The 26,308-nt window shown below is 39.5% G+C and overlaps 4 protein-coding genes across 4 annotated transcripts; all 4 read right to left on the bottom strand.

Annotated features, from left to right (window-relative positions):
• Positions 1-2,094: 2,094 nt before the first annotated feature.
• Positions 2,095-3,979, bottom strand: malsu1 (mitochondrial assembly of ribosomal large subunit 1). Its single transcript, XM_058646699.1, has 4 exons — positions 3,627-3,979; positions 2,763-2,938; positions 2,591-2,672; positions 2,095-2,493 (listed from the first exon to the last, which is right to left on the bottom strand). The coding sequence occupies exons 1-4, from the start codon at positions 3,907-3,909 to the stop codon at positions 2,339-2,341; spliced, it is 696 nt and encodes a 231-aa protein (XP_058502682.1). The 5' UTR covers positions 3,910-3,979; the 3' UTR covers positions 2,095-2,338.
• Positions 3,980-4,584: 605 nt separating this feature from the next.
• On the bottom strand, positions 4,585-9,751 carry smpd5 (sphingomyelin phosphodiesterase 5). Its single transcript, XM_058648880.1, has 8 exons — positions 9,561-9,751; positions 6,249-7,459; positions 6,028-6,103; positions 5,796-5,936; positions 5,611-5,700; positions 5,453-5,516; positions 5,180-5,339; positions 4,585-4,973 (listed from the first exon to the last, which is right to left on the bottom strand). Exons 2-8 carry the CDS (start codon positions 7,356-7,358, stop codon positions 4,869-4,871), a joined length of 1,746 nt encoding a protein of 581 aa, XP_058504863.1. The 5' UTR covers positions 7,359-7,459; positions 9,561-9,751; the 3' UTR covers positions 4,585-4,868.
• Positions 9,752-12,335: 2,584 nt separating this feature from the next.
• grinab (glutamate receptor, ionotropic, N-methyl D-aspartate-associated protein 1b (glutamate binding)) lies at positions 12,336-18,616 on the bottom strand. Its single transcript, XM_058646739.1, has 7 exons — positions 18,456-18,616; positions 16,175-16,522; positions 15,989-16,086; positions 14,477-14,677; positions 14,179-14,307; positions 13,929-14,072; positions 12,336-12,999 (listed from the first exon to the last, which is right to left on the bottom strand). The coding sequence occupies exons 2-7, from the start codon at positions 16,464-16,466 to the stop codon at positions 12,850-12,852; spliced, it is 1,014 nt and encodes a 337-aa protein (XP_058502722.1). The 5' UTR covers positions 16,467-16,522; positions 18,456-18,616; the 3' UTR covers positions 12,336-12,849.
• Positions 18,617-20,688: 2,072 nt separating this feature from the next.
• Positions 20,689-26,155, bottom strand: rbm24b (RNA binding motif protein 24b). Its single transcript, XM_058648502.1, has 4 exons — positions 25,813-26,155; positions 25,498-25,621; positions 25,175-25,229; positions 20,689-22,328 (listed from the first exon to the last, which is right to left on the bottom strand). Exons 1-4 carry the CDS (start codon positions 25,981-25,983, stop codon positions 21,962-21,964), a joined length of 717 nt encoding a protein of 238 aa, XP_058504485.1. The 5' UTR covers positions 25,984-26,155; the 3' UTR covers positions 20,689-21,961.
• Between the last annotated feature and the right edge of the window lie 153 nt (positions 26,156-26,308).

Here is a 26,308-nt window from a genome sequence, read left to right as displayed (position 1 = left end):
TTTAATGACAACTACTTTCTTTGAAGAGCACTCAACAGACAGTAGATCGGTTGTGTCGTTTCCTGCAGCAGTCATGTGACAGTACAACGGCACAGACTTTGCAGTGAAAGTACGACAAAAAAATACAAACTTTCTGTCTCACGTTGTACACTGGAACTAGGTGTTTACGTTCTGTGTTATTTTAAATAAAATCATATTGATTGATGCTCATCCTACAGTCACTCCCACACCTAACTGTTGGTGCAAAATTACTGGATAATTATTGGATACTCCAAGAATTACTACTTGGAGTTTTGCATAATGAAGAATCATTCATCACTTTTACTTGTGAAATAATGGATGTGGAATTCGGAGAATGATTAAGTATCTCATTTAAATACTTTGCATCAAAGCACACATCACCTTTCCAAAACAATGAGGGCCAGGTGGTGAAATCACACAGTGTCCTTAAGGTGTCATGTCTGATTCTACTCTTCATAAATTCCCACCACCAACACAAAACCTGTGACAGTTGTTAAGCATCAGCCCACCTGCAGGACACAGGCTGATATTATTACCCATTTTTGTGCAAATAAAAACTAGAACACCGTCAATGCAGAGGACTGAATCTTCATTTGTTTAATTATAAAAAGTCAGTCATTTAATGTGATTAAAAAGATACTAATCTGAAAAGTGTTCATCCATGATTGCACTGATTAAAATAAATCTTTCTTTCTACTGCATCTAGTCAGTACCACAGGGGGGCAGCAGCACTGAGCATTCATTTCGTGGACTGCAGGTGTTTTTGCAGAAGTGATTAAATTCAAGCGGTTTCTCACTCATGCACTCATCTCACAACATGCAGGATCCACCCCTGCATTTCTTTCACCAGATCTCATGAACTGGAATTTGTCATTTCATGTGCGTTGTTGGTTCAATAGTACTCACACTGGATATTCTAATATTCTATATTCTGGGGGTTGAGGGATATCAGAAATAAATGTTTTATTCCTAGCCAGCTGTACACTCATTGAACAGCACATCCATTCTCAGCGCAACATAAATCATATGATTGAATGCACACATGTAAAGCATTGTGATTTATACTATATGGAAAATATTAAATGATATAAATCTGAACATCAGTGACTGTTGGGAAAATGTGAATCACAACATTAGCCACAGAAACAGCTTGAGTCTTTCATTTCAGTTTTCCCACTGTGCCAAATGACTTATCCACCAGAAAACAGTTGCTTTCATACAGTTTGGGGCAAAAGGGGTCGATGTATTCTTTGAGAATCGCCGACTTTGTATTGCTGTAAACTCCATTATGTGAAGCTGCTGAGATTCGTTATCAGGTCGTCAGGCATCTGTGTCTTTGTTAGATTTTTACATTTAGTTAATGTTCTCATGCAGCAGGATTTACAGCAATCCAGTGACACAGAATGGTCACTTGCGTGGTAGTTTTAAGGGTCCTGTGTGTACTTTGTAATCAGCACATTTCATTGTGATTTAGTAAAATGACAACATAGATAGATTGGATTACTAAGACTCTGCAGTAACAGAATATAAAAGCTCTTCGAGTAACACGAAGCATGAACTGGAGTGGCTCATTTTGGTGCTCTTTTGGAAAATCCCCCCGAAAATAGAATTTGAGACCTCGCAGCCTACAGGCCACATATAGCCCTTAAATTGTACATTCATTTGAAGCACGTGTCCCCCAGTTCATTCTGAGGGTTTATTTGAATATTTCCTTTTCTAGAGTTTTTAGAGGCATGTATTTTATGTATTTGTATGCACTTTCTGTGTAGATTTTCCTTCTAGAATTTGTAAAACTTGTACTTTTACATGTGTTTCCTACTGCACTTAAGCCTCTGGTTGGTGCAAATGTTAATAAAGGAGACAAAAGTCTCCAAAGCAAACATGTTCAGTGTGTAAAATGTGAACCTGTCTCCTTATATAACCTTTATATGGAGAAACAACAGTCAATTTGATCAAAATTAGTCACATCTTCACATAACAGAAATGCAATAAAATTATTCTAATAAATATCTGAATACTTTCCAGTAAACAAGGCTTAGTAAAACCCAAAATATTGAGAATTTCAAAAGGATCTTCAACAGTAGAAAACTATTTATTTTTGAACATCAAAATGTTTAACCACTTTTTAGCAGCAAGCTTAAAAACATGCAACTTAACTTGCAGATATGATAACCTCTGAAGGTCAAATTATGTGGAATACAAGTCAAAATCCTCAAAGTTAAAGTGTTTCTCCTCTCAGGAATAGGAACAGAATGATTCCAACATTTACATTAATTGGCAAAGTCCATGAAAAACCTGGATGATTTGTGTTGTGTTGTCACTTGGTGACGTCAACATCATAGATGAAGTCTTCTGGAAGCTTTTCAGCGGGGATGCTCCTCAGCTGCTCGTCATAATTGCGGAGAGTCCAGAGTTTCTCCAGTTCATACTCGTCTCTGGTCTCTGGCAGCATGAAGTGAACAACTATTTTACCTGAGGTAAAGACAAACAGTTATTAATAATAATAATTATATTAACACCTTTTCACGTGAACAAAGTGATATATATAGAATATCTGGCTTTTATATACCAAAGTCAATGCACATCCATTCATCTGTGTCCTTCCCTTCTATCCTCACATTTGGATCTCCATCTTTCTTCAGAAACTTGTACTGTAGGAAAAGAATAACTTGTGTGAATTTACAAAACAGTTTAGACACATGCTAATCCAGTGAGATTATTATTTTTATTATTTAAATTACCACTTTGACGGCATAAAGTGCCATTGCACGGAGGTGTCTCGGCGAAACACCACTAACGACAATGAAGTACTCGGCATATTTGATCTGGTCTGGAACTTTGATCACACACATGTCCACGGCATTTTCCTGACGCAGTAGAGACACCAGCACATCAAGGGTGAAAGAGTTTGAGGTTTCTAAAGGAAACAAAAAGGAAAACATTTGGTCTGACAATATTTAAGCAGACCAGGGTTCAGGACCTTTCTGCATGGAGTTTGCATGTTCTCCCTGTGTGTGGGTTTTCTCTGGGTTCTCCAGTTTCCTCCCACAGTCCAAAACCATGCAGATTTGAGGATTAGACAAATTGGACACTCTAAATTGACTGTAGGTGTGAGAGTGGATGGTTGTTTGTCCCCATGTGGCCCTGTGTTGGACTGGCGACCTGTACCCCTGCCTTTCACCCTATGTCAGCTGGGATAGGCACCAGCGCCCCCGTGACCCTCATGTGGATAAAGCGGTAGAAGATGGATGTAAATCTAAGCATTGAGTGTGGCTCAGCAGTGTCTACACAAGACACAAGAGTGTTTTTCCACACACTGTTGAAACAGTCAACACCTAACAAAGCAACACAGATTATCAACTATTAAAAGCAACCATAGCTGCAACAATACTCATCATTTGTATTAATATGTTCTTGTTTTGTGACTTTAATCGCACACTGAATGAAGTCATAGTATTTCATCAATTGATTGTTTACTTATTTTCAACAAAAGGATTGTTACATTTGAAAAATAATCACAATATATGATATATATAATATATATTCATAGAACCCTTGGTACTTCCTTGACTGATCGACTCGCTTCAGGACACTAAATAGCTTACTTTGACTGTGGGATGTGCTGTGGCTGTTCGTCTCAGGTGACTCCTCTTGCCTTTCACCGAACACTTCTGAATAACATCTTCTTGAGTCTACATGACAGGTGAAAACGTGAGGCCGCTGCAGACATGAGGCTGAAGTCAGTGTCAAATGTCGAGGCAAACGCAGACTATGACATTGGTGTCGGTTAATCGAACAAACGCCTCTAAAAACACCGGTGTCTCTCAGTAAAACGCTCCCTTTAAATACTGTTGACACCAGCTTGTTACAGCTGTTAAATACACTCATGATTTAAACTTGTCAATGACAACGCTCGGCGTCTCCTGAAGGTAAAGCTAAGCTAAAAACAGGAAGTGACTCTCGTCCTTGGCTTTTGATTGGCTCATACGGCTTCTTTGTTGGTGTCTGGTCCAGTCAGACATACGTGAAGAGCACAGCCTACTGGTCACACACGCTAATGAACTCCGCAATCCGAAAGTATGAGAGAATACTGCTTTTTACAAGGCAGGAAATTGCATTTTGCGTCCAAAATCTGAAAGTGAAAGTACTTTTTATTTATTTTTTTACACACGTTATTGCTTGTGTATTCTGCAATTTAAATGATCACAATGAGCAGCAGTTTCTTTGCAATGTTGCTAATGATTTTGTTGAATTTAATTTGCAATCATTTTTAAATATTCTTGTTAATAAATTTAAATATTTTCTGTTATAAATTAAAACAAGATGGAGCATTATCACACGATATACCATCAAAAATATTAACTTGTACTCTAATGCAAGGATGTCAACTTAAGATATAAAATTGTTAGTTTTTTAAGTTAACACAGAAAAATCACAAATATGACTGAATTGACTGAATTGACTAACTGTGTTGTTTCAAAGGCCTATTCTGCTGTGTAATTGTAACTGACTGACACAGATCAAATAATGCACCTCATGATCGATGACTAAATAAAAGCAGTGTAAAATTAATTCTTTATTTATATAGGACAATAAATTGATGTACAAATTGTGTTGTTTTACAAAAGCAATACCTCTGGCTTAAGAAAAACTAATGCATAAAATTGGATACATTATAAAATTCCAATCAAACCCATATAGATTTCACCTAAGGCATAATGTTATTGGTCAGTATATTGTCAGTACATTTACTAGTGTGTAAACAATTGAACTGAACAGAGCAAAGTACATTGTGTACATATTGTTCCCTTTGTTTGAATGTGAAGCTTTGTTCACATCAGTCCTCATTAATCATCACAGTCAGGGTCCATTATTACATTCAGTCTCAAGCCCACAGGGATGTGGTCTGTGAGGCCAGCCAGCTGGGTTATAAAGGTCACTTCCTCAATTTCCTAGATGGAGACAAAAAGAGTTCCATGATGCCTTATTATTTAGTGGATGATTATTTATGCATACATTTTGTGTCCACGAACTGACTGATTGTGGGACTAATAAATAAAGATAATTATCTTATCTTATTATCTTATCAAAGACAAAAATAAATAAAAAGAGGAGGACAGGAGCAGACGGTGTAAAAAAAACACACAGGGACACGTACTGTTCGGCAGTGTTCTGAAATGGAGCTTTCACGGTACAGCATATAGTCGATCCGACGTCCGACCCAAGGCTGGCCAGTCTCAGGGTAAACCAATGGAGAGCCCTCTGTAGGAACAGGTGGGGAGATGTACTGCTTTCTCAGCTCTTCACTTTCTAACGTTCTATAAAGACAAAGAGAAGATAGACCAGGTTTTCATGTCATTCAACACAATAAACTGAATGAGAAATACAGTTTACATCACATTAATACACAAGACAACAAAACCAAGTGTACCTTTGCAGATTCTCTGGAGTATTTACGTCATCTTCATATAATGTAGGCTGCTCCAGTAGAGTACCTTTGAAAGAAAACAATTGCAATACTTGGAATGAAAACAGATAATATCAGTATGCAACATTTACTGGAGATAAATGGGTTGAAATGCAACAAACCAATGACCCAGGGCTTCTCTTTTCCTGGCCCTGCCCTGCAAGGATCTCTGTACTCCTCAAAGAGACAATGATTCTGTTCCAAGGTGTCATCTATACAAACAAATAAACATATATAGGTATTTGTGGTGACAAGGCTTCCAAGGAAATATTTACATTGTCTTAACTTGTCAGAGACACAAACACACCAGGTGAGCAGTTGTCAAAGTTAAAATCACCGCAAAGCACATCAAAAACCACCTCCTCGTCAGGCTCTCTACTGGCAGCTTGAAAATCACCAATCCACTTGGTAACCATGTTCAGCTGCTCACAGCGAACTTCCCCCTCACCTGATAAGAAAGAGATATCATAAACAAGTTGTCTTCTGAGAAAATGTTAGAGAAATATTCCGTTTAGAACGAATCAGAAGATGTGACTTGCCTTCAGGTGCATGAAGGTGCGTGCAGTTAAAATATCCAACCACTTGCTTCCGTTTCTTATTCTGACCAATTAGCACCTTAAAATATCAAAAACATCATTCAGCATTTTAACAATATTTTTCAGTCTAGTCAAGTCAGCCTAATTTACCGAAATTCTACAAAACCTAAGAGGACAAAGACAATGCTTGATAGTGGCTCAATACATAATATGAAGAAAAATACCTTTGCAGAAAGAAGGCCTTTGGCAGCCAGTGCGTCTTCCCCACGACTGTTTGGAAACCAGTGGTACTGAGCATCGAGCACAGGAAATCGGCTGGCCAGGAACAGACCGCTGTTGAAGAACTTAAAAGCAGTACATCTGCATGGTGGCTGGCAGGCATACACACCAATGTCATACAGTATGTGTCCAAACATGGGTCTTAGTACTTCGGTGAGTTTCTGTGCTGCCCTCTTATCAAACACTTCCTCCAGGCACAGTATATCCACATTGGCTGGAAACATTGACGACACCTCCCAGGGAACATCGTCCTGCTGGAGCAGACCCTGTGAGAGCAAAGCTCGGGGGGCGCTACGATGACCTGTTTGACCCTGTTGGTTAGAATTCTGGTTGGAATTGAGGAGTGAAGACTCAGTTAAGGGTTTTTCCGTATCATCACAGGGCACACAGACAACATGATTATTAGACTTTGAGACAGAAGTATGTCCTTCCTCTGAATGTGGATTTATGGGGGCTGGGGCCTGTCTATCTGTAGCCCCATATGTATGGGAGTTAGTTATAGGGAGTGTGGTGCTCGAGGGGCTGCGTGTACCACAGCTGCTTGGGGAATCAACAAAGATGCGGATATGAGGTCGACGCACGCCCTCCACAATGCGCTGAGCAATGGCAGTTGCCCTATGCTGAGTGTGCCCGAGGTTGTTAAAGCGAGCCAGGCTGTCGGGCAAAAGACACAGATTGGCTGTGGCAAAGCCAAATGATGCCTTTCCTTCCAGCTCGAAGCCCTTATGCATTTCCTGCTCTGGTGAGGATGGTGCCTCTTTGTGGTAGTAAAAGGGTCTGCGGCAGGCCTGCAGAGGAGCCCATAACAGAAGGCCCAGGAAGGCCAAGGGGGCTGTTATGAGAAAAAGAATAAAGAAGGTGATAGATCCAAAAAAGACCTTGAGGGGGTGGAGATAACATTCCTGCTCCAGGCTCTGCGTTTTCTCAAGGGTGGTGGTCTTGCACACAGCAAGGAGGCGATCAAGAAACCAGAAACAAGGCACGATGAATGCCCATCCCACAGCATGGACACCGGCAACAAAGCAGTTACTAAAGGGAGAGACCTGCAAGGCCATGCCTCTGCCCCTTCTCTATACAGCAGTCACAATGAACAACATTGGGAATTCCTGCTCTTGCCTCATTCCTGTGGAACGACTTGTTGTCATGGGCTTCACTGCTGGAATAATAAAAGATAGAAGAAATAAAAACGTGTCATTACATGCCTCTGTTCTCCCCACATACACATTTACAGAACCTGATTCCTAAGTGACTCTGAACTCATGTTATAACATGCCATTGTGGGAAAAAATTAAGCAACTGAAAACTGTGCTGACATGTATGTAATATGGTCAGATGTGGTGTGAAGATCCATCTGGCTTACTATAACCTTGAGCAATACAACATAATGTAAAGGAGGCAAATTGAAACACATAGTCTAAATGGCACATGATCCAGCTGTCACCATCCGTACAGTGTTGCAAACCACTGACAGACAAAGCTGCAAGGAAAAGCCCAAACACCACACCTGTGTGTTTTAAATGTCCCGTGCCCTTGGGTGTGTCAACGGTAAATAAATACATACAAATATTTATCTAATATTGTAATGATAATTTTTCAGTGAATACATTCGCAATTTGTAATACAATGATATGAATTTGTCTGAAGTTGTCTGAATACCACTGCTAAAAATTTAGCACATACCTACATGTGTTCTGAAAATGCCCCCATTTTCAGATTCCTGGACCAAAGGGGCCAAATATTTGGTCAAAGAAATATTGTGGTACCCCCAATCCCAATGCAACAGACTTCAAGTCCTCAAGAAGATAATATTAGCAGGTCTTACTGCTGCTAATCAGACTATATTCCAGTGGCGCTCTCCTGAGGCTCCTGAGGGGCTGAATAATTTCAGAAACGTAATCCATATGACAGTATCTTGCATAAATATGGAATATGATAGGAAAAAAACACCTATTCTGTTTACTCTCATAGGGAAATGTAATCTCATGCAAAGTGAATTTCACATCTATATATACAGTATTCATTGATTCATTCATGTTGTGTGTCTGTTTGGTGATGTTTCATTTTTTAATGTTTTTAATTTTGCAAGGCAATACAGTTAATTTATTTTCTTCTGCTGTTGCCATTAACAAGAATTCTTCTTAAAGTTACTACACTGTATAGGACTACTTTATGTGACAAAAATCAATAAAAAGTTGGTCAACAAGTTTGGAACATCAGTGTGTCATACTGAACTGTTCAATCCCACTGTAGACACTGAGCTCTGACATTGAAAGCTAAGGCCAAGACCAGACTGCAGCGTATTATTCGCTTTGCTGAGATGATTGTTGCAGTCTCTGGGACCTGCACGCCTCCAGACGTGCTAAGATGTGCAGGTAAGATTGCAGCTGACCCACCTCGCCCTAGACACAATCGATTTGTGTTGCTTCCCCTGACACAAAATTTTTTTTTCCCCTCTACAGCTGATTTCTTCAACAAGAAGAGAAGGTGATTGGCTGCAATCATGTGCCATAACTCTCCTCTGTCTGTCACCTCTGACCCCATAAACTGCTGCATAAGTGTCCTAATTTCTCTTTTGATAGACTGACAATTGTTACTCTTTGCCTGACAGATTATAGTTTTCATATTGCACTACCTTTGTTATCCTCTTTCTGACAGTTTTGCACTACTTTGTTAATTATATTCACTCTGTAGTAAATCAATCTTTCTCTTACTCTTTTCTAGTTTATTTTCTTCGTATTATTTATCTGTCTCTCTCTATATGCGCACCACTGAACAGAGCAAATTCTTAGTAATGTGTAAACTTTGCCTGGCAATAAACCTGATTATCAATTTGACTCACTGAACGCAAAGAGGAAGTTGTAAACCCACAAAAAACGTATTATCATCACAAAGACCCCATTCATATCAGGCTACTAGAACTCGTACCATTATATAATCTTACAGTAATCAAAGAAAACGGTGTTTGTTCAGTGGACACTCACTCACTCACTCACTCATACAGGTAGACTTTAGCGGTGGAGTCGCTTTCTGAGCGCTCGTGAGCAGGTAAGCTAACGCTAACACTTTCAAATAAGCAAACGAGACACTTTTCAACCCCGCAAGAAACGATGGTGTGTAACAGTGACACGTAGCAGCATCACAGCAGCACATGGTAAGTGACGAGTCTGCGAACGTTACGTGTGAGTTGTCACAGATGAGAGCCGTCACCTGCCGAGTTGTGTAGCTAGCTAAAAACACTCAGCCTTTAATGGTCTTACCTCAGGATGAAACTGCCGGCACATTCCGTCTGAAGAGCACATGCAGCGGACTAATGTCTGCTAATGTCCTTGTTTTATTACATTTGTCACGCGTCAAACACCAAATACAATTCTTGGCTTGAAAATGTTAACAATAAAGAGGTCAATTATACAGGTCCTCCTAGCTTTCTACCGCTTATCACAGTGGTATTATTAAGCCACACCCTAATGGCGTTGTCATGGTTTCAGGCCCGCCTATCACGTGTCCTTACCTGGGGCCACTTCAAGTGACATCCGATAAGATCTTATCTGACCATCCTGAATATCATATTATATATCTTGTTTCTGAGATGACTTGACTGACTCTGGTCAGTTTTTGAGCACACTGAATTGTGAAACTACTTTCTTATTAATTCCCAGTTGCATTACACTTAAATATAAATATTGTATGCAGGGTACAACATGCCTGCAACATTATGATTTAAAGTAATCATTTATTTAACCAGGTGAAACTGACCTGAGTGAGTACTGACCTGGCCAACAGGTCAGTAGCACACGTCTTAATGAATATCACAAATACAAGAAACTTATTACAAACAATCAATTCAAGTAAAACATTGGTTTAAACGCATGGAGTTGTGAGCACAGTATCAATTTCCTGACATTATGAACTACTGATGAAAGGAGGTGCAGTAAGGAGTGTTGGTAAGTCCTTTGTTTTGAGACAGACATTAAAGTATGAAGCGCTCCTTGTGCGTCACCACACCCACGTGAGTGGTTTAATTTACTGAGAACTTATAACACGTTATAGACATTTCTCCAAATCAACAGGATGTTATGAGTGGAGACCTGTGGAAACTCTTCACCAACAGAAACAGCAGAAGACAATATTGTTGAGAATTAAAACCATATCCCTTCCTTATTCTATTATTTCTATCAAATTATTATGCAAGCAATTCATGTACCTCTAGGCTAAACTAATGTTATTTAACAATCTTCCCATATTGAATGAATCTTTGACAGAATAGATCCTAAACAAAAGCCATTGATAGACTGGTTCCAGACACATCTGAAGTGAAACCCACATTTAGTTTAGCCTTAATTGAAACTAAAGGTCAGTTTAATGTAATTGCAGGATATGCCTTTGAGAAACTGCATGTCATGATCCACAGTATGTTTGATTCATTCTTTCACTGATTAAACAACGTATTCACCTAAAATGGCATGGCATATTGTTTGGTAAAGTGTAGAGTGTGTGAGTGTGAGAAACAGGAAAGTTGACAGTTCAGTTTCAGCTTGCATACTTCCAAAGTCAATACGCAAATATGTGACTGTGACTTTATTTGTGGTTTCTCTACACACAAAGTGTGTCATCACAAAATGTATCATGACATGTATCCATGTTTACTTTTAAGGATGGCATATGATTGTAGATTTGATTAGACTCTACTTTACCAGTTAAAATAGGCCTCTAATTCGTCTCAGGCATATTCCAGAAGCAGGAAACAGCAGCAATTTTTTTCTGGTGCTGTTTGCTGTCTCTCAACAACTGCAAAGAAATAATCAAAATTTATCAACTTCTAACTTGAATTTAGGAGTATAATCAGCTTGATAGTCTGACTCTCTCAGTTGTGGCTACGTGGAATGAGAGTAGAATGGAATGAGAGACCTGTTTATGTTTGCATCTGGTTTGTTACCAGTTTCTCATCACAGGTGATCTGGCACAGATTTGATGCTGTTATCCTTAGTAGTGGTGTGTGTTATTCTAAGAAATACATGCATATCTCATCATTATCACAGAGTGGATACTACACCACACACTTAAATGACCTGGGGGGCCACTGAGTGCTAAGTCTGGCCAGGAGGGGGCCATTAAAGTGGAAAAACATCCAACATTTTGTGAAAAAACAAGTAGGGATGGGATAATATAAGCTTAAAATGTTATCATAATATACACAAGTGACCCACGGGCAGGGGGTTTGACACCTCTTCTGATAAGGATCAATGCTGTCTCCCTTCTCACTGTCTTTATGATTTTTTAATCCCATTTCAAACCTGTCATTCAGTGAGTTGTGGCCTCCTGGTGGGACAGAAAGGTACTGCAGGTGTGTTGTGAACTAATACAGAATTAAAAAAAATGAAGCAATTAAGTATGTTTTGGGTTTATAAATGTGTTTTGCAATTAAGCTTCCGATTATCGTAAAATACTCATTCAATTTTTTATACATGTTTTTGCCAAGTGTTGTTTAAGGATTATGTGAATGCATTATTATGGACTACTTATGACAATTAGTTTTCCACCTAGAGAGGTGCAAAGGCCTAATTCAAAGATCCTACAGTCCTACAGTGTTAGTCAGGGTTGTAATTTAAGGCTCTTGCCCACTGTAGATGAGTTTAATAATTTAAATCACAGCATTTCAAGTAAGGGAATGGCTGCCACAAATGAGATTGTGTATTTTGCTTGTCCCAGTGTTTACAATAATTTGTCCAACAAAATAAGGCTCAGTTATTAAAATGTTTCTTTAACTTTATTTTTGTCAGAGAATTATTCCTGTTTCTTTGACAGTGCTCTTGCAGCTCTGAAATGCACCCTTTCTGCCATCTACTGGCGAAGAACAACCCTCTGCCCATTTCCACAATTGAGAGGCTCATTTAGTCAAGAACTGACTACATTTCTGTACCAAAGAGGGAGTCGAATAAAAACGCAAAGCAGAGCAGAATCAGAATAACATTTGGATGTGATTCTAACACGATGATTTCAATTCATACAAAAGAGACAACGCTTTTGCAAATAACCATAGTTATAAAAATTTATTCTTTACACTGAACAAAGTTGTTTGACAACAATCTGCACATTTCTGGACCCTGAATATAAAAAAGAGATAAAAACAATCCAGACTCAAGGGTCACTAACTATCATTTTTTTCACATTAAAACTACATTCCTGGGTCTTCATCCACGGAAGAAGTCCTTAAGTTGGAATGAGTGAATACACAACTTACAAGCAGAAAGATACATTCCCATCATAACTGATCAAACTGTGATACAGAGAAATGCTCTGGGGGGAGTAAGTGAAGTGTGAATAGTGACTATTTTGGTCAATTTTCATATGGTACTAGAAACAATTTTCCAAACCAAGATAAATGCTTGTACCACAGGTACAAAAACAACCTCAACCTACAACATAAAAACTCCATAATATCAGAAAAATGTATATTTCCACAGAGTGAAGCAAATAAATCTATGTGATCAACACTACAAGAAAAAAAAACCCAGCTTACAAAAATTCATTTTTATACATATCTCATGATCAGCCCTTTATTTTTCCAATGATAGAAAGGATATAGAGGAAGATGTAGACAATATCTGTGTACAGGCTAAGAGCAGCAAAGACATATTCTTCTGGACTCAGGGACAGCTCCTTGTTGCCAAGCAGCATCTGTGTGTCAACGGCCAGGAACTGAAACACAGAGGAAATTCACAATGGCTCAAACCATGTTTACAGTCAACAAATGAAGAAAACAATAATGACGTCTGACTTTTAACCATGTTGCTTGGTCTGTATTAAGGAATCTCAATTTCAGTCACTTTACAATAATCAGCCAAGCATTAAAATGGGTATAGGAAATCAGTGTTCAGTGGAGAAGAATAGAAATGTGTGGTACTTGTACCAATAATTTGTATTTTGGGAAATACTATTCTCTAAATTGTGCAAAAGTGATCTCAAAGCCAACAGTGTGAGTTGTTTCTAAGGTAGAAAGTAGCTGAAATGAAAACTACAGTCAACTTTTTTTATGGATTCCTCACATTTATGGTTTATTTATGGTATTTATAGTTTTGGATTACAAAGGCATTTCCTGCAAATATTGCTTTCATGTGACAAAATAAAAGATCACATTTTGCATTTTGATAATAAATATTTAAGAAGATCTGTTTTGATTGGAAAATCAAGATTGGAGATTGGAAGATTTTTTGCTACATGATGCCACATTTGAAAAATGTGAGCTTTAGCTCTGTCCGATCTTTTCTTTTCTGTTTTTGCTGCTATATGTCCTGTTTTTTTTTCCTTTTTTTTGCAAACAAAAATCTCGTTTTGGTATCTATGCATTTTTATTTAATAATATTTTTAATATAATGTGTAACAGAATAGCCTACTATAAAAAGGTCTGCCCTGAACCTGGGTTTACTATTTTTTTAAAATTTGAAACGGTGTTCATGTGAACTTACATTGTGTACATTGACAACATTATCCAAGACTTTTAGACAGAAATGAAACCACAGATGCAGCAGTGGTGACGTCGTCAGCCACAATCACATACTCCCTACAATCAACCACTCACTGCTTATTACCATTATCAGCAAAATCGGGAGAAAAGACTTTGAACTTACACAGGTGAAGAGCAACGCTCCCAGTCCAGCGTACACGATGTGCAGTATTCTGTCCCGCAGGAAAATGCAGAGGATGCCGAAGAAGAACATTACAGTCAAACAGACAAACAGCACGCCGTAACAAGAAGTGAAGTCGTACTTGGTCTGTGGGAGGAGGCAAAGAGAGACACAGAAGTTACCTCAATATCAAAGTGTGGTACATGTATGTACATGACATGTATATGAGAAGCACGGACTGACAGACACAAACCTGCATAGAGAACATGACCACTGTGAAGCACACGACTGCCGTGATGCCCACTGCCATTATTACTGAGTCCGTATCATGGAAGCTGGCAATCATTCCCACCATGTAGGACAGACTGAGAGTCAGGATGGACTGAATAGAAGAAGGGAATATATATCAGCACTGCTGTACATGTTTAAGTGAGATAATTTTAAGAATTGTATTTTTTAAGACAGAAACAGTCCCGATCAGATAGCACTGCAGTTCCTAAACTTTAAATCCTTCTCTCCATTTTGGAAAAACAAAGTGTGAGCAGCCTTACCAATGCAACCAGGTTCCAAGGATGTCTACGGCACAAGCTTCCACAGCAACTGATCGCACAGACGGACGCAAAGAACACACCATAGGACACAAAGTAGGTCCAAATGTTCAGCAGGACAAACTTCTTGACTTCTTCCACAAAGGTGAAAACAGCCACAAAGGCGAACGTCACCGCCAGCTGAGCAGTTAGCAACAAGAACACCTGGAATAAACAGTGAATTATTATTATTACTTTTTATCAAAATAAAAGGTATTGTTTTTCAGTACATGCATTTGAGACAGGGGTCGAGGGGCTCAGTGGTTAAGACCGGTACCCTGTATGCGAAAGACATCATGGTCGCAATGATCGCAATTTCGACTCCACCCCTGGCTGATTGTATTCAATTCCATTGTAAGTCGCTTTGGATAAAAGCGTCTGCTAAATGACATGTAATAATATGTAAAAGATAGGAACCCATATCTAGATGCAAACTAAAACAGGGACTAAGGTGATCTTTATGTCAGAGGCAGCTCCATTCAGACCTGGTGTTAACATCCATCCTAATAGATATAATCCTAATTGTACAGTGCCATGAATACATCTGTTTACATCTGGCATTAAGATGTGTTCTGGATGTTTCCTGTGACCACATGTGATCAGATCTTGCTTCATCTGGGTCACATTTACTTTAGATTGATGGTAAAGATGTCTGCTGTCAATATGTTAGATGGGCCTGTGTGTATGTGTGGGTGAGCGACAGGTGGACTACTACTCACGATAATGTTACAACAGCATTTTTACATTACACAACAGAAATCGTGTGGCGATCACTTTTAATATTGTAGTAATGGGTACAGATACATTAAGTTATGGGCATCAGCTAACGTTAAAAATAATAATAATTCAGTTTACTATGAAAATACTGCAGGTCAGAAGACATCAGCTGAGAAGGTAGTCGCTCATTCATCCTCCCAAGTATGAATTGCCTTTATGAATGCTCAGGAATGGGGCCACATGTGTCCTCAAACCACTTCCGAACTAGGTTTTTGAGATCAGATCTCAGGAGGATGTATTTAGGACACATTTGGTGCCGTCGCACTTGTACCTTAGAGCTGTCCACATATGATCACATCGGTCAGAGTGGATGTTAATAATAGGTCTGAACAGACCATAGATAGAACCCTGTGATGATTTATATATTCATCTATCCATCCCTTCATCTTCCACTGCTTAATCCTCCACATGAGGGTCGCAGGAGAGATGGTGCCAATCTCAGCTGACAACCATCCACTCTCACACTCACACCTACGCTCAATTTAGAGTGTCCAATTTGCCTAATCCCCAAAGCTGCATGTTTTTGGACTGTGGGAGGAAACCAGAGAACCCAGAGAAAATCCATGCACACACGGGGAGAACTCCATGCAGAAAGGCCCTTGTTTGACTGGGTCACGAACATGGGTCTTCTTGCTGCAATGTTTTATATGCTGTATATAGGATTCCACCTTTTCCCCCCTCAAACCTCTGTCACCTCACCTTTCGAATAAACGCTCGTCTTATGGTCTTGTTGTCTAATCCAAAATCAAAGTCTTGGTTCTCGTCGAAGGGGGGTGGGTCCTCCTGGCTGCAGGCATCTGAAATAATACCAACCACAAACAAAAAAGGATTAAATTATTCTGCAAATCACATTTAAAAAAATGCCACAATGTTAGAAATACTGACCATTTAAGTTGTCACCCAAGCCATGAACTGGTGGGAAATAAGGTAAAGGAGCTGGATTGACACCATATCCTATGCCACCTTGAGAATTTGGGCCCATTCCAAAACCACCAGCAACAGCAGGTCCAAATGCAGTTGGTGGAGGGAAAGGGAGGCCTCCAGCAGCAGGGCTTCCAAACAGGTTAGAGTCTGGCATGCCCATGTCATACGCAGGGGGAAACTCTGGCTGCCCTGTGGGATAGGGAGGAGGGGGTTCCCCTTGGATGGGGGTCCATCCAGGCTTCTCTGTGGTCATCTCTCGCTTGGATAGTTGACAGAGATCAACTGAAGCAGAGTATGATGGGAACAGTTCTGAAAAACAGTTATATAAAAAAAGTCATCAGGCAGAAGTTAAGTAAACAGTGATTAGATGATGATGATGATGATGATGATGATGGCTGCAAGACCTCCACAATGTCCATGGTGCAGTACTCTAATAGTCAATAATCCACTAGACTTGGCACGATTGGGGGCTCGGTTGAATTGGGGGTTGTACCATTCAGCTGGTCCAAGTTTGCATTCACACTATCGCACTTTAGTGAAACATAACCAAAGCTTTTGAATAACATATTGAGGCGACGCTGCATCAAGAATTACTGAACAAAGAAGACGAGACAATCAATGAACAAGAAAGCTCACTCATCTGTTGGTTAATGCAGGACAACTTCTGTTGGAGCTGCATCAAATCCTATCAGTCTTGGATTTTTATTTTTGTTTTATGCCGAACATACTACACATATACACTGCAACAATGGGCTCAGCCATTTCTCCCAGCTATCGTTCTACACGTGTGTATATTTTGGTTGTGTTTACCCACAATGCCCTGCTTTGTAGTTGGCTTCCTGCATTTGGTTCACATGAAGCGAACCGAGACCTATGTTTTTAGGCAGAACAGAGCTTCTTTGGTGCGGATCAGATTTCGGTTGCGCATTCACACCTCCCCAAATGAAACTGGACTTTCCAAGCAAACAAACTAATTTGGATTAAGAAGGGCTGGTGTGAAGGCACCCCAAGAGGTCACATGATGATTAAAATGTTGGGTTTTGCAACTGTGAATTGATATGTATATATAATTCATTGTAAGATTCAATTCAATATTCACTTTATAGCATCACATTTTAATGTGATGCAGCATTCATTATCATATGACATCATCCAATGATGTACTACTGTATCCTATTGCAGGGATGAGTATGCGTTTTCACAGAAGATAGAACAATCACAAATAGAAGAATTAAATTGCAGCCTTTAATAATTTTTACCTGTGTTGTTTCAAAACACAATTTTTATTTGAAAGCAATTTATTCTTCAGCCCTACTGGTACATTTAAAAAACAAAAGGTTTTATTTTTCTGTTTTCTACCATAAAACACAGCAACCTCATAACTTAATTTTGCTTGTGACGGTAAGTAAGGTCCAGGTTTCCTGATGACATTAATGACTTTCAATAGCTTTATTTTCAATTAATATTTATGTACGTAGGATAATACAATATCTTACCAGAAACAGTTTAAAACAAAAAAAATCAACCAATGTGTATTTAAACTGATGATTGAATGGAAACATTTGATTTGGAAAAATAAAACTCTGGTTCTATGAAACCAAACATCACATCCATAGATATGGTTTGGCAAATATCAACATCCAGTTTGTCAAGGACCCACTGGACCCAGTGTTTACACTGTTTACTGTTGCATCATGTCGTGTCAAAATGTCCTCTATCAAAAGGAAGTGTGTTTGAGGGGAAGGGAAATTTCTCGTCATTGGTTCCTCTTCTTATCTCTACCTCAACATACACTCTCTCTAGTTCTGTTTTCTCCTCCATAAACAGACCTTACATTACAATAATGTCCTTGATACGCTAATATTGCTGTTTGACTCGTTCCCCAGTGTCAACATGACCTGGTTATTGATTTAAATTTCCCCGAGGTTCCCCGAAACTCACGAGATTCATTTAGGCCACGAATGTCACTTTCAGCCACGAAAACGACCATTTAGGCCACAAGACTAACATTTTCACATTGAGGTGAGTAATAATCACAAATTATTACTCACCTGTTGTGTCATGGCTTTGTAAATGTATTTCTACATATTTGGGAGTAATAATCACAAATTATTACTCCCAAATATGTAGAAATACATTTACAAAGCCCTTTTTTAATATCGTAAGGACACCGATGTTCGTTAGCCAAACAATAACAATAGTCCAATAAAAAAAATGTAACCAAAACCGGCATGTTACTCACGTTGTTGAATCCACCTGCGATATTCCTCTTAATTTGTGTATTTTTATTTCAGCAGGTTGTCGCACACAAACGAGTAATGTGTTTTGTGTTCGAATGCCAGGAAACCGCTCTCCCCCTCTCTTTCTCTCTCTCTCTCTCTCTCTCCTTCTCTCATTCTCCTCCTCCTCCTCTCAGCTCTCAGGCTGCGGAATGCAGTGCTGCGTTCAGGGTCGCGGCCTAGTCACACTGCATACGCTGAACTAACGCGTATTTACTCACTACTTGTCGTTTTATGATAAGACATTAGTGTCGTGTGTGATGGAGCACGTCTTTATTAACACTATCAACACTTTACCCACCAAATGTGATTTAAGATTTCGCTGAACGACGCACTTTCACCGTGTAAGCTATCCACATAATCCACGCTATCCACTTTATTCGCACTTAAATGTAAATATAAATGTAGACAGTATTACAGCTTTCATTTAGGTCCATCATTCACATTCGTTTTTACGACAAGCATAATAGAACCAGTACATATGTGGCGTAGGGAAGCCGTAGTTACAACAACATGTGTAGTACGTGAACGCATCACTGCCACTCATGACACCCATTGTTGGCTCCAGACGAATGAATGAATGAAAGCAAAAGTTAACGAGTGACACAAAGGGGGTGGAGGGAATTTATGGTAAAAGTTTTAACTTGTCAAAACACCATTATTTCCAACTGAAGTAACAGAAATGATTTATTGTAAGTATCTACAAAATATGGAAAAAAGTATTGAATTCAGCCCTAATCAAGCACCTTTGGGAAGAACTGGAACAGAAATTCTTGTCCAGCACAAATACCAATAAGAACACTTCAAAAACAAAGTGTGGAAGCTGTTATAGCTCCATATTAAAGTACTCTGTGTCAGTACAGTCCCTGTTGTGTCATGGCCAGGCGTTTTGACTTTTGTCCATATAGTGTATCATCAAATAATAGATATTTGCATATTCATTTTGATTAAAGAATTTTGTCTTGAAATAACATTGTGACAGTTCAGTCATTACATTTTTTTAAAATGGCCTCCTATAAGCACAAAGGGTCTTTACCATGAAAGAGTGACCCTCAGGAACCAGCAGGTGTCAGGGGGACACCACTGTTAAACTAGACCAAGCCATCTTGGTTACAATGTAACCCAGAGTTTACCAAACTTTGTACATGAGGACCCAGTTTTTACAAAATAACACACTGTTGCAATCAATTAACATACATAAATCACGATAACAAGAACATTTCTGACCATTTTACGACCTTTTTTGTAACACACCTGACATCTCCAAGAGATAAACTGTATGTTTGATGAATATAAAGTCAACTTTTAATGCATATTATGTATATACACATAAGGCAGAAAGGGAGTATGTAAATGTATTTGCTGTGACACCCAACCAGGTCTGTTATGTCCTGTAACTGCCTGTCTGTTGTACTCAAGGTCACTTAATAAGTGACATAGTTTTGTATTATATACTCATTGTATATACTTGTCTTTTATGATGACGCGTCCTTTGCCTGGCTCCGGTCAAATTATCAAATTAAGTGGATCATAACATCTGATGATGATGAACACAGGAAGTTGGACATTAGGGTCTTCAATGGTCCCGGAAATTAGTGGGTAATTCAACTGCTTAGATCTATGATAAGTTAATGTTCTTAACTTATCATATTATGTATTTGACAAGGATTGACATGGGTTATCTTTTTTTTTTTTAACTTTAGTCAACATGCAGTGTAACATGAGGAAAGGGACATTCCTTACTCAGTAGTGTGGAACTACAGCGGGAAGTACTTCATACTTTAAACATCAACATTAACTTTTAATTTAAGCAGAAGCATCAAAGTCCAGAGCAGCATTTGCAGCTTTCATTGATTTGCAGAGGTCACTAGTTTGTCATGGTGACTCTTTCTTTCTCTTTCAGGACACATGCCTTTGCCTGCTGAGTGTCTATTTTTGTTTTGAAACATGAAACATGAGACAGGAAAATCTGGTTATGTGACCATCGTGCAGGGAAATGGTTGTAGTTTAAATCGCAGTGGCACTAATCTAACAACTGATTTGGTTCCCTATTGTAAACTCTAACATCTGTTACCTCTTTTTCTAGCGGTTATGCATCATTTCATTATCGGTAACAGTTATGTTCTATTATCTTAACAACGGTGATCATTATGTGACACATTTCAGCCATCACATAGAAAACACAATAAAGAAAAGTTGAGATTTATTATCCTTTTATTTCACAAATTAAATGTTTGCATTATTTGGAGTCATGCATTATAAATCGAAAGGAGAATTGGGTGATGCCCTTGCATTAGAAGACATTCAATGTCAGTTGACATCAAATGTAGAAAGAAAAAAGAAAAAAAAAGTCTAAAAAGTTAAAACAGTTTTAACATTGTCCTTTATCAGACTGGTCAAGTATAAAAAGTGACATTAAAGAAGGAAGGATATATTTTTGACATTAATGCTACAAAAAACAAAAAGCATCCGAGTTGTTTGCTTCCTTTCCACTCATATTTTGTTCTTTATACACAGTACAGCACACTTAAACATCCTTGAACGACACATGCTCTTGATCATGAGAAATGCAGCAGCAAATGTTCTACAGTAGGCTTCTACATACGAGCACATGGACACAAATAAAGGGTTTATTTTTTACTGTAAGGCTCCATAATAAATACATAAATAGCATAATTTAAAAGGCACATTATGAATTTTTTTTTTTTTTTTTCAAAATGAAAGATTCACATTAGACAATGTTTCTGTCCCTTCTGCTGAGTTTACTTGAGGTGCAATTTAAAGGGAAGAACATTGAGTGCTTCAGCATTACATCCTCCAGTATGTACTATCAAGGAAATACATCATAGAAGAAACTAGTCCGAGGATGTCTAATCTATCTCACTCCACACAGTTATTTAAAAAAAGAGAAACAACCCTAGCAAAACGTCTCTGTAAATGTGTGCATAGCTTTACCAAACAAAGTACTGGTCCAAGACTATGAAAGAATGGAAACAGCATGACGGGGTAACACCGTTCTCATTTGTGCATTCTCATTTCTCAGTGTTTCGTTTTCAAAATAGTGGGGAAGAAATCTGATTATAAGACATTAATGCTATTGTGAATTTTATACAAATTCCACTGAAATATATATATTTACAAGACATTTGTCAACATGAGGTCCAGTGAGTCAACGCCAGTTAACATTAAATATTACTTTGCTGACTTATTACTCAACTGAATAAATATTAAATATTCATATATAGTCACTCGTTGACAAAATACTGGTATTGCCTGAATACAAATATACAGCAATGTCCCATTTTTCTCTAAATTTCTGGTGATTTTCTTTAGGCTCTTTGGTAGAAAGACTGCTGAGATAACCATCATTCAGCCTCTTCTGTAATCATCCTTATAACTATGACCGCCTCATGGGAGGAGGTGGCTGCCCCTGCTTTCCTCCTTTTAAAAAGGTAGTTGTTGTAGCTTTTCACTGCATGCGGTCTGTCTGGAGCTGCTGAGGCTGGTACTGGCTGAAGGCTGCAGCAGCAGCAGCAGCCCCTGGGGTGGCAGCAGTGGCCAGCGGCTGTTGGACAGCGTATCCATACCCTGCTGTCGTCATGTAGCTTGTAGGCGCAGGTGAGGCGGCGTATGGATACTGTTCATAAGCAGCTGCAGCAGCAGCTGCAGTGGCGGCAGCCGAGTACTGAGCATATGTTGCTCCTGTATAGTCAAGGTATGGGGAAGTGGCAGCAGCAGCAGCAGCAGCTGTTGCTGAAGCAGCGGAGGGTTGAACATGAGGGATCACCATACTGGGCTGGACAAAGGCCTGAGGGTAGACAAGGTGGGCAGGGATCCTGTAGGACACAAAGACAGGCAGAGTCAGAGCAAAGCCACTAACGGTAATCCATCCAACGCTGACACTAAACTCTGGAAAACCGAAAAGCAGGCGCCACAAATACGTCAATCCAGTCCTCAGAACACAGCAAATCCATTCATTAACAACTGAAAAACCCTACCTACAAATGAAAAGTTAAGGAAGCAGCAAAAACCACAAGGAAATTCAAGCACAGCTTTTAATTGAAAATAAATAAGTAAAAAAAAAAAAAAAAAAAAAAGCACCTGAATCTGAAATGGAGTAAGGCATTAAAAGAGGACACAGCCCAGCTCTGCACCCAGTGTCTCGCTGAAAACTGAAGTTTGACAAAATGCGAGCTCTTCGCACACCACCACAACATATTAAGATAAGAAGTGGACATTATTCTGTCCATGAACACCAACAACACACATACGGGCATGCCCACACATGTTAATAAGTCCTTACACACACAAATATGGCCACAAAAGAAAACTAAAATTATTGTTGGCTTATTGTGTGTGGGGAGCAAATGGAGCATTAAGTGCAGTGCTGTTGAAGTAGTTGCCGAGTTAACCTTACAGTTGCTCAACAACTTGGCTTGTGCAGTAGCCTTGTTGTGTCCGTTTCAAAAAGAAATGCATTCAAAGACTTCAAAGACAAAGAAGTGCTGTAAGAGAAGGGGATTTACAGCCTTGTATAAAGTACATAGGGATACTTGAGTAAAAGTACTTCTTACCAGAAAATGACTGTGGTAGAAGTTGAAGTCACTTTTAGAATATTACTTTAGCCTTAAAGTACATGACATTTACTGCACTTAAGTATCACAAGTAATTTTCTGATATAAAATGTACTGAAGTTTTAGAAGTTAAAGTATTCAATTAAAAGTGAAGAGCTAGGATTGAGCCATGGTGTAATTCCTGGCCCTGCTCGTCTATATGTGTCCTTGAGCAAGACACTTGTGTCTTGTGTGAATGCCAAAAGTGTAGTGTAAAGAATGTATAAATACAGACCATTACCAACTCTTCTTCTTCTGATTTGTTTTTGGTAGCAACGAGTAACAAAGATAGTTAGAGGAAATGTAGCGGAGTAAAAGTTCCTACAAATGTAAATAACAAAGTAAAATACAGATATCAAGTTACTTTACATGACAACACTGGGGCTTTCAGTTGGAAGAGCAAATGCTCTGTATATAGAGCAAGGTATAAATACAAGCTTTGGTATCTGGGTAACTGCAGTCCCACCTAAAACTTGTGTTAAATTCACTCTCAGTAAATATATTGAGGAGCAGGTGTGACTCTGTTATATCGGTCCGTGGACACGCGCGTCCCCTCCCCCTCTGACAGACATGCACCCCCCACACAAACATACACAGACGCTTGACTGACAAGGGAGGCTGGAGAGCATGCTATTTTTGCTCCCCTTGTCATCTCCAAAGGACAAGCTGATCTTCTCCTTCAGTAACACATGGCAGGGAACTCGTCAACTGCCTGACGCCGCTCTCCGTTACAGGTGTCCGAGCCGATCAACATGTAGTGCTTTCATTTATTTATTTACTTACTTATTTATTTATTTTAAAAAAAGGATGCAGCTGTCTGGAGCCATGTCTACTGAAAGAGACGGGACACACATATCGTGGTCCCGCAAGTGGAGAGGCTAAATAAAGGTGCTTTGTGAATCACCAGGACACATGGGTAAATCCCCAGCACATAACCAAAAGGCTTCACGGGCACATGGCTCAGTCCACCTGTTGTCCTCAGCCGAGCGGCCCTGCCTGTGCCATACATTATTAACAGCTCTGCTGAGTGACTCCTATTTTCCATGTGAATTTGAGAGGCCATGGAGATCACTGTAGCTGACAGCTGCTGCCTAAGAGGACGGCAGCTAAGACCTGTCTGCAACATACAGAGCAGTCAACCTTTGTCTATATATAAGGACTGACATACTTTTGTTTAAAATAAAGTTTGATCCAGCTCTAATTACGTATTGGTATTTAACATTTTACATCAGCCGCTAGGTAAAAGAAAAAAAAAGAAAAATACAGGATACTTTTGGTTAATAAGAAAAATGTGCCCAGTATCATGTACCTGTAAATGTAAGCAACAAAAGCAAAAGGGTTAATAAAAGAAAACACAGCATCATGGGTAAGAAAACAGAAACTCCCACATGCAGGCAAGTGTTTGTTTTGTTGCAGGGGATCGACTTTGAAATCAACACACTGTGAGTGATCATCAGCCCCCATTTGACAACAAAACATGATCAACTTAATGTTAACTGAAAACTCGGGGGGAGTTACAACTCCAAATCCTATCAAAACTCACAAAAGTCTGCACAAAAATACCTCCTGCAACGCCCACCGCAAGTAGAAAATGAGCACACAGTTAAGCTGAACACCACATCATACTGAAAACAAGGCACACACCAATCTATGTACTATGGAAAACTGAAACAAAAACCACAGAAGACTTCCATGCATCTAGTCACCATTGTCTGTGCGTTTGCGTATGTATACAGGTAACACTTTAGCGCTCTGCCCAACGCAGACTCAGCTATTCCTCAAATCATCATGTCCCCTCATCTGCTATTTTAACCGTTACCGAGCCTGTCGGATCAGAGAGAGACAGACAACATGGACACACGTTCACTTCCTTCAGTCAACGCCAAGCAGAGGAGCACACATACCACAACACTCACATGTTCTCATTCACCATTAAAACAGGTGGGGGCAATGGTGAACACATGTTTACGACAATTAAACACAGATTATGGAGAGATCATGTCAGACATTTTTCTTTTTTTTTTTTTTAAACATGACATTTTGGAAGGAAATTCTGCAGCTCAACATACCCATAAGGTCTCTGGATGAATGCTGGGTGAATCTGAGGCATACCGAATGCAAATCCTGGAATGAAACCACATAAAAACAGTGTTTTTTTCTTTTTAAATGCAGTGACATTGACTTTTTAAGAAAGTGAAGTGACTAACTAATAAAAGTGAGGATATGGAGCTTATGTTTTAGGCTGCATTTGTCTGTTTGTGAGCAGCATAAGTCAAACAAAATGAACAATGGATTCTCTGGGGGTGTAGGTTATTAGACTTTGGAGGTGCACACTCTTGAGTACTTCCTCTAGCAGTTTCTTCTACTTTTATAACATCATGGAGGTCCTCACCTGGCTGTATGACCCTCGGCTTGGCCCCCAGGTAGGCCAGGTTCACATTGGCTTTCCTCCCATCAATAATGGGGTTGGGATCCTTACAGGCTCGGTCAGCAGAGGCCCGGTCTGCCATGGTCACCTATGAGAAACAACACCTTTTATTATTAAAAAATGTTTGTTGTGGCACAAATCATGTCTCAATCACAACAGAGAAAACACGTCTCATCCTACTTAACACATCAATAAACTACCACTTCAGCCCTCGGTCGTTCCATTGACCTTCTGACTGTGCACGTGTGCAACAACTTTACAACAATGTTTGATACGTACGAATCCATAACCCCTGGATTTGCCCGTCTGCCGGTCAGTGATGACCACAGCCTCCTCGATGTCTCCAAACACTTCGAAGTACTTCCTGAGACTGGAGTCGGTGGTGTGGTAAGGAAGACCTCCGACAAAGATCTTAGTGTAGGTGGTGTCTTTCTGCGCCGAGTGCATCATTTGTGCGTATTTGGTGGTTTCCTGCGAGATTGTAAAGGTCAGACTGAAGCAGGAAAGAATCTAGGAGACGTGTGCGCTTCAGAGAGAAGAGTGAGGAGAGTGTAGTCCACCGGTCATGCGACTGAGGAGAAAGAGGAGGAGGAGGAGGTGGGGGAGGAGGAGGGGGACACCTGTTAGTCTGTCGCGGGAGGTTTCCCAGTTGTCAGAATGTGACTCTGATACTTGACTCCACCCAGGGCTCCACGCTGCTGTGAGCTCCGCAGCTGCCAAAACAGTGGCGAATCAAGCGGTTTCCTTCATTCTTCTCATCCGTCATGTTCAAGCC

This window comes from Solea solea, chromosome 13 (genome assembly GCF_958295425.1).
Source record: "Solea solea chromosome 13, fSolSol10.1, whole genome shotgun sequence".
NCBI lineage: Eukaryota > Metazoa > Chordata > Actinopteri > Pleuronectiformes > Soleidae > Solea > Solea solea.
Note: the sequence above shows the minus strand (reverse complement) of the source record. Positions and strands in the feature narration are given on the sequence as shown.

Coding starts and splice junctions, on each gene's coding strand:
- rbm24b (XM_058648502.1), bottom strand. CDS start 25,983: ATGATGCACTCGGCGCAGAAAGACACCACCTACACTAAGATCTTTGTC. Junction 25,622..25,812: donor AATCCAGGGGTTATGGATTC/GTACGTATCAAA, acceptor TGTTTCTCATAG/GTGACCATGGCAGACCGGGC. Junction 22,329..25,174: donor TTCATCCAGAGACCTTATGG/GTATGTTGAGCT, acceptor TGTGTCCTACAG/GATCCCTGCCCACCTTGTCT.
- malsu1 (XM_058646699.1), bottom strand. CDS start 3,909: ATGAGTGTATTTAACAGCTGTAACAAGCTGGTGTCAACAGTATTTAAA. Junction 2,939..3,626: donor CAGCACATCCCACAGTCAAA/GTAAGCTATTTA, acceptor TGTTTCCTTTAG/AAACCTCAAACTCTTTCACC. Junction 2,494..2,590: donor ATGGATGTGCATTGACTTTG/GTATATAAAAGC, acceptor TCTTTACCTCAG/GTAAAATAGTTGTTCACTTC.
- smpd5 (XM_058648880.1), bottom strand. CDS start 7,358: ATGGCCTTGCAGGTCTCTCCCTTTAGTAACTGCTTTGTTGCCGGTGTC. Junction 5,937..6,027: donor GCACCTTCATGCACCTGAAG/GCAAGTCACATC, acceptor CTTTCTTATCAG/GTGAGGGGGAAGTTCGCTGT. Junction 4,974..5,179: donor TTTCAGAACACTGCCGAACA/GTACGTGTCCCT, acceptor GTCTCCATCTAG/GAAATTGAGGAAGTGACCTT.
- grinab (XM_058646739.1), bottom strand. CDS start 16,466: ATGACCACAGAGAAGCCTGGATGGACCCCCATCCAAGGGGAACCCCCT. Junction 14,678..15,988: donor GACGAGCGTTTATTCGAAAG/GTGAGGTGACAG, acceptor TGTTTATTCCAG/GTGTTCTTGTTGCTAACTGC. Junction 13,000..13,928: donor GAGCGTTGCTCTTCACCTGT/GTAAGTTCAAAG, acceptor TCTGTGTTTCAG/TTCCTGGCCGTTGACACACA.